The sequence below is a fragment of the Monopterus albus genome, unplaced genomic scaffold (assembly GCF_001952655.1).
Source record: "Monopterus albus unplaced genomic scaffold, M_albus_1.0 scaffold327.1, whole genome shotgun sequence".
In the NCBI taxonomy this organism is placed as follows: Eukaryota; Metazoa; Chordata; class Actinopteri; order Synbranchiformes; family Synbranchidae; genus Monopterus; species Monopterus albus.
The window spans coordinates 359,981-368,009 of record NW_018128207.1 but is presented as its reverse complement, the minus strand read 5'-3'; the positions used below and the strand labels follow the sequence as shown (position 1 = coordinate 368,009).

Sequence of the window (8,029 nt, the reverse complement as noted above, 5' to 3'; positions counted from 1 at the left end):
TTTAACTCTGGATTATTAAATATCACTGCATTGTCATAGTTTTGCACTGTTAATGATATTTTTCTGTAAGGCATCAGGTATAGTGGTAGAAAACTGAAAAGACGTTGTTGTAATATTGTTGCAATATGATTATTTTGAGTACATTTATTCCACAGCTAATTATCATATTGTTTAGTCTAGTCTGGACAGCCTTTTGAGAGAATCAGTCAAATGTTTTGGCCAGGGTGAATACAGTAAATGTATGTACAAGTGGCCTTGGAGCAGTTCATTTCATTTGGTCACTTTCTGTGTCTGTTAAAAAGACTGAAGAGAAGTGATCAAGAAACATATCACCACTAGCTGCACAAAGAAAACAGTCCAATCACTAAATGAACATCTGTGAAGTTGCATAAAAACAATGTACTTAGCCCTTTATACTGGACAAAGAAAACAGTCCAATCACTAAATGGACATCTGTGAAGTAGCATAAAAACAACGTACTTAACCCTTTATACTGATTAACTTATAGTGTAAATGACACATGATAAAATAAGCAATAACTACTTAAATATTATGTCCTTATTAGTTACTGTGTTTTTTTTCCCTCTCAAATAGCATCATGATGAGATGCTGCTAGAAGTGCACCACTGATTGATTTACAATTAGTTAGCATTTCTGTGTCCTCTAAAGCAACTCAGAGTGTAGATATATCCAACTGACAAACCGCTACTGAGATTTCATTGGGTTTTACTTGGAAAGTACCATTATTACTTAAAGTGACAGCAGAAATCATAAAACCCAATCATTTTAATCATAATGTCAGCACATTTCTACCTCATGGAGACGCCAACACCTGCACCATTGCTACCAGTTCATGTCCTCAGTAAAACCCAGACCTCCCACTATCACACAGACTGGTGCAGACTGGTGTAAATCATTTGTTTTTGTTTATATTGATTCATTTGTATTGAGCTCTAAGGGTTAGTTTTCATTGAAAGAAAAAACGTTCACAGCACAACCAGCAGTGACCTTTGGGTTAAATAATGATCCAGACTCCGCTGAACATCACAAAGACGTTAAAATGCTGGCAGCGAGTTGCAGCCTATCAGATTGCATAAATGCAGAACTGCAAAAGATAACGGGAGTATTTCTTACAGTATGCTATATTTAATTCTGGCAGTACATTTCCAAAAGTGCAAGTAAAACGAATTGCTGTCGGTCGGAGTGGAGATAAGGAGCTGGCGTTCTTTGTGTCAAAACAGGTCAATTAAACACACTTGAGCTGAACCACAAAGAGAGGAGTGTTTCCAGTGTATGCTCACCACAGACAGCAAAGCAGATGGTCTCTCTGCATTTCACACACATGCGGACAGAGAAAGGAAAAGAGAAAGGAGAGTGTAGCCAAAGCGAACAAAAGCCCCGAGAGAGTGGAAGCTAGAGTCACAGATTAAATATTTAAACACATATCGTTATATTCACTCAAATGAACGCCCTGGTTGTGTGACCCATTTGTGAGTTATGCCTGCTTCTGTCCGTGGTGCTAAAAACGCGCAACCCTCAGCAGATCAACCCATCTGGAACTGAACCGGGACACGTTTTGTGGCACCAGTACAACTCTGATTTTACGGCTTATGTAACTTAATTGCATTTAATATGGGGGGCACGAGAACTTGAATTCCACTAGAGAAGTGCGAGACTAAAATGAAATTCGTGTTTGCACACCCTGAACACGGCTTTGACACGGCTCCCAAACCTCGTCTGCGCTCTGATGTGAACACAAAAAACAGAACATACCCTACTGAAAAATCAATGACACGGTTAGTGAGTACCGGAGAGAGAGAGAGACTGAGAGACAGAGAGCGAGAGGGAGAGAGAGAGAGACGGGGGGGATTGAGAGAGAGAGAGAGAGAGAGAGAGAGAGAGAGAGAGAGAGAGAGAGAGAGAGAGAGAGAGAGAGACGAAGAAAGAGATACAGAGAGAGAGGGGGCGAGAGAGAGGGAGACAGAGAGCGAGAGGGAGAGAGGGGAGAGAGAGGGAGAGAGGCGGTGTCTTGTGACCGAGGAGGAGGAGAAAGCTCCCGGTCCACTCGTCCTCGCAGTTTCCTTTTGCAGTCAGTCCTACAAGCAGTCGGGTGCTACCGGTGTGCCCGGGACCGTGGACTTATTTTACCCCGGGAATCGGAATCGGACACCAACAAACTATCCCAGGTACGGTAAGTAGCCTAAAAGCACCGTTTGGCGTGCTTTGTCAAAAAGAGCTATAAATTAGAAAGGAAAGTCAACACTCGCCTATTTGTGGACTTTGGTGATGCCGGTGCTGGTTGGAGGAGAAAGCGGATGAAAATCAAGACAAAGCTCCGTGAGGTCGGTTATTGTGTTGAGGCTACTGCTTTTCAAATTGGCGGAGGGGAAGCTGGGGAGCTAATCGTTCCGCGGTGCCCCATCTGCCGCGGTGACAACTCTTCAGTATTTGTAATCCGATTACAGAAAAGATCAGCAATTTGATAAAAATGACCACTCTCCGCGCAGGGAGTTCATTTTTCCGCTTCATCGTGTTCTGTTGTGACATTCTGATCCATTCTGCGTCACAACAGAATAGAATAGAGTTCTGGGTTCTGTAAAGTGCTGCATCTCACTTCTTCTGACACTTTGCAGCACCCCCCCTCTCTGCTCGGCGTCTGTTTTCTCACTCAGTGGCTCTCCCCGTCTTACACCCCTCTGCTTTTCTGCTCTTCTCTCTGCTTTCAGAAGATGTTCTTCTTTCTGCTACCTGTCGTGGCTCTCTTGCTGAGCAGAGAAACAGCCGTCTCCGGTAACAGTAACGACAAATGGCTGAGCACCGGGGCTCAGTACAACAAGGACAGATCCTGGAACAGATTCAGAGATGTGAGTTGCACTGGCAGATATAACATCTAGCCAAAGGGGCAATTATAATTAGCCTTATTGTTTGTGCGGGTGTACAGTATATGTGTGTGTGTGTGTGAGAGAGAGGGACAGAGAGAGAGAGAGAGAGTGTGTAGCCTATATGAGAAAGACAGAGGGGGAGAGGGAGCACTGCGCCCTTGATGCAACCCGTGAGTACTTGAGCGCTTACCAGCAGGTATAATCCGCCCTGTAGACACTCAACAGCTTCAAACCTGGGTGAAAGAGAATCAGACTGATAGACAGATAACATTATACCCCTGCACATGATGGAAAAGGTCTTTATTGCTGGTGATCTGCTTAACTTTGTTGGCATTAAAATACACTATTATATCAACCCATTTTGAAGAAGCCATACAACAGTATGCTTTTATCATTGATAAGCAATTGTCTGTTTCAGTCAGGATTAGAAGACAGCCAGTTTGAGGCTCAGTGTGCGCACTTATCAGTCAGGTGGCATTTCATAACATACAGAATAAGTATGTTTATATTTGTGATTTTTTTTCCCCTGAACAACAACATACAGTATGTGTAAAGTGTCTAGTCTGTAGGACATACTGTAGAGGTGTGTGTGTTTGTGTGTGTGTTTCAGGTGCATCTTTCTAATTCCGTTATTGAGACTCATCAAGGCTTTTTCTTCAGGAATATCACACATAATGATGTTGTTTTCTCAGAAGCAGCCCTGTTAGCCTTGTCTACCTGGGTCATCTGAGATTTGGGTCGAGGCTTGAAACCATGGTTGCTTTGTATAAAACACAGAATGGTCTTAAGTGACTCAAGAAGGACCTAATGCATACAGTAGGTGCTACATGTAGTATAAAGATGATGAAAGTCACTTTGATGTGTAAGTGTGATTCTCAAGTGTTAACTGCAGTGACACCAGTCTAATTAATGTAAAATCAGAACTAACGCACGGATTCATTTAGTTTCTGTGCAGTCACATTCAAACCCACACACATTTATTTTCTAGTTGAAAAGTCCACGTTTTTAAACATACAGAGGCTGAATTGTATTAGAAAGGCATATAAAATAATGCTCAGCGCATCTGAACTATTCCCATTTAGTGGAATGGTGCAGCCATAAAATCATGAAGTGTTGGGCCTGAATATTTCACTCAGTGTAACCATCATATAGTTGCAACGAAGAGCTGGGACGGAATATATGCAGTGCTGCCAGATACTTTAATGTGATTTGAACAGTCTTAACAACTGATTAATGGGAAATTAAAGGGGTGTGTTGTGTCTTCATAAAATCCGTGTCATGAACTTAATGACTTTCCTGTGCTGTGCTATTGGGATAGACTCTGTACCTCTTTTAAACTGTGTGCGATCAAACATTCTCTTGCTGTTGAAGCTGTAAACTGAGACCAAATCTCATTCTTTAAAGACTTAGATGAAGTTTGTGTTTGTTGTGTTGAGTATTTTGAAGACCAGAATCTTACTCCAAGCCCTGCTTATGGCCTCAACAACTAAGCAACGCAGAGCTAACATTTTCCAGTCTAACAAGTTGTCATCAGGCTGATGGTGATAGCAACGTAACCACCTGCCTTCTATTTGATGCCATACTTTTAATATTAGGATGTCCTTTGCTGCATTCTAACATGTCCTCCAGAGATTTTGGCAAACAGTGGGCCAACTCTGGCCTTATTAGAGCTGCCCTTCCACATACATAGAGTCATGATGTGAAGCTAGTATTAGTCATGTCTGTATAAACTCAGCTGGGTATCTAGTACCTGCAGTGTGTGTGTGTGTGTGTGTGCACGCGCATGTGCTGCCCACTCTTTATTTCTCCCTGTGGTCTCTTGTGCAAATGAAACTCATTAACAGGGAGCTGTCAGTGGAGGGAGGAGGACAGGAGCAGAGATGAGGGAGGGGAAGGAGCACAGAGGTGGCACAGTGAACAGGAGAAAGGCTGTGACATTTATGTTTAATATTTCAAGCAATGTTACAAACCAAATACAGAAGCTGCTGCTGTGTTTGTCTGTGCGTGTGTCTGCCCTGTCACATAAGAAAACCTGCTGGTTGTAATTAGTCTCCTGCAGCATTGGCTGTGTTTCCTCCCATGGCGTCTTCTTTCCTCCTTCATTCTTTCTTAGTTTCTGTCCTCCCCTCTCTGCCCCCAAACATTTTAATATCATAGACAGCAAGACATTAGATTAAGAAGGAATTGTTCTGTAAGAATCAGTTTCAAGCTATAAAACAAACATTTTTGCAACTTAAATGTGATGATTGACAAAAGACTGATATCGGGGTACTGTACTTTTGATCATGATGTTTTTAAAGACCCCTTTAATTTGAATGCTTTTTGTGCCTTATGAAAAATCTATCTATCTATCTATCTATCTATCTATCTATCTATCTATCCAGACTTTTACACTAGCTGTGTATCTGTCACTCAATCAATCCCATGGCCCTATCAGTTCCCTGTCATGAACGCCACATCTTTCTTCCATGCTTCTCCCTTTCTGTCATTTTCCTCCTTTGTCCCTGGAGCTGTGAATGACCCTGTGCTTCCTCAACCGTAACCCCTCTCTGTCTTCTCCTCCCTCTCCCTCTGCCCTCACCCGTGACTCCTCCTCTCCGCTGTTCTCAGCTGCCATGTTTCACTCTGGGTCCCCGTTGATGAGCCACTTGCTCCCTCCTGCATAATGTATGAGTGTCCATTTGTTGGCAGGGGAGCTGGTGCAAGAATTTAACAGTCAAAGTTCAGGAAGCTTATCTTGGAAACATAAGGAGAATGGGATTTGATTTATATTTCTGCCTAGTCATATTCCTAATAACTGCACGATAATCTGCTGAAAGGTACGTTAATTCTGTTTCATCAAGAAATTTAATTCATGTGTTGTCAGTTCAAAAATATTTTTTCTTCAATCTATACAGAGCCTGTATCTTTGTCAGTTGGGTGTATGCTTGGTTCGTAGAGACAAAGAGACACATTTGTGGAATAAATGACACATCATATTGGCTTCAAACTGAAGTGTGTGGACAGGCCTGCTGGGTGAGCCGCTGTAATCTAAATCTTCACACACCAGCCACTATTGTGTAAATGTCTGGCTTTGGTCTAAAACATTATGATTAGTTGTGGCAACATGTCTTCTTCGTTTTTCTAGTGCAGTCAGCGCCTTTGTATTCATTATTCTAGATGGATGGTTACAGAATTTCCAAATGTTTATGACCAATTTCACTGTTTCTTAATCCTTAAATTTTCTAAACCACATTTGTTGCTCCTTACCAGACACTTATTTATGCTAACAATATGGCAGTTTTCCTTAGGTTACAGTCACCACTTTGTTTTTTTATGAGCTTTTATGCAGAGTAAGGTATAGCTGCAGTGAATATGCACACATTTGTACTGTATGCAGCACTGATTTCAACCATGGTTCTGATTCAAGCACAGTCAGCTTTTTGTAAGCCTGCTGCTGCCTTGTGTGGTTGGTTACATCAAGGTTTTCTGGTCAGGATAATAGTGAATATGATGGGTCCAGCTGGAACTGGGAGCAGTGTTAACATACAGTATATAATCTTAATAGCCAAACTTGGTTAACAGTAGCACAGGGTTGAATCCATGGAGCATGAATGTGTGACCACAGTGGTTTCTACACTGTCTCTTTTTGGGTGCTAGTAGCACACTTGCTCCTCAGATGGTAGACATTCAGGCTCTCCAGCTCTTTTCAGACAGGAATGCAGCCAGTATATTTGGAAGATGAGTGAATCTGAGGATGCTTTCCTAATGTTTATTTAATGGACACAGTTCAAGTGGTCCTTCATAATCTTTAAACGATATGGCTACTTCTCCTCGTTCACTGTGTGTGTCAAAACCACAAACCTCAATCTTATATGCCCTCTGTAAAGAACAGAAGAAAGGCAAAATCATGTAGTAATATAACGCCATTATTCACAGCTTGGATAACAACAGTTTGAAAGGCTTCTTGTGTAATGACTTTTTACACAGTAGTGAAGTTTATCAGCTAATAAATACTGTATTATTGTCTGTGGGTTGCTGAGCTGGCTGGTTCTGCTGTTCTGGCCTGAGCAAGCCTATTATTGGTAGATTTATGTTGGGCTAGGAAATTATTGGGTATTTTGTATTGAGGTAGATATATGGTAAGCATTAGTGTCAGAGAGTCACTTTACAACAGAAGTTCAATCAAAGCTCAGAGTGTGTGTGAGCTGATCATCATGGCTGCTGCAGAGGTCAGGAGGAGCCTGCCAAACTCCTTTGGCGTATGGTGGCACTGATTACACTCCATCAAGTCATCTTTTCCAGAATCATTCCTCCTTTGGTACTGTCTGTAGTAATCGGAATTACAGACTATCAAGTATAGGAAGTTGGTGCCAAATGCCTGGTCAGATTTCAAGGAGAGTGTCCTGTATGTATAGTGTCCTATATGTTGTTTGTGCTGTGATGGACTGGTGGCCTGTCCAGAGTGGTTTTTGGCAGGTTTTTATGACCAAACATAACGTGTTATAGTTTGGCGACCTCTAGAGACTGTAGTAATCATGACATGAGCAAAGTAAGAAGTTAGGAGATGTAGTATATAAATGCAGAAAGCCCGCATCATAAACAGCGTGTTTATGATGGTTTCCATACCGATAGAGCTCTGGTGCACTTGCTGTCATGATTATGGCTGTTTTCTTGATGACAGAGTTTGTAAATCTTGCCAATGCAACATATGTAGTCGTTAATGTGGCAGTGTTATTGATCCGCCTGCCAACATAGGAGCAGATTCAAGGGACTTTTGTTGTGTGTACTTATGTTTCCTGTCTGTCTCTGTGCAGTTAGCTGTCAAATATAAGCAAAGCAGAAAAAAATAATTAATTGAACATTTGTTTAATTTACAGTAACATATGTTAAATGTTTGAAGAGAAAAGGCATTGTAGAAAAACATCTTACCAAAAGAAAGTGTGTTTTGGTATCTATACCAACATTTCCTAACCTCCTCAGTCCTCTCCTGTGACTCTTGTCAAAATCTTTGTGTGTAAAGAGTGACAGAAAATCTGTCATTGCTATTCAAGCAGGCCACTTTTATCCTCAAGAATTGGAAAAGTTGTTTTCATCTGCCTGTTGCCTGGTTTTTTTGGTTCTCTAAAAGAGGCTGTCCGTCCTCTAGTTTTTCTTGTCATGTCTAA

General features: G+C 41.6%; 1 protein-coding gene across 1 annotated transcript in view; it reads left to right on the top strand.

Moving 5' to 3' along the window:
• The first annotated feature begins 2,027 nt into the window (after window positions 1–2,027).
• The window catches only part of spock1 (SPARC (osteonectin), cwcv and kazal like domains proteoglycan 1), an 89,841-nt gene continuing 83,839 nt past the window's right edge, over window positions 2,028–8,029 (top strand). The window contains exons 1-2 of the mRNA XM_020624454.1: window positions 2,028–2,186; window positions 2,727–2,864. Coding sequence (XP_020480110.1) covers window positions 2,730–2,864 — 135 coding nt within the window. The 5' untranslated portion in view covers window positions 2,028–2,186; window positions 2,727–2,729. The remainder of the gene's footprint in view (window positions 2,187–2,726; window positions 2,865–8,029) is intronic.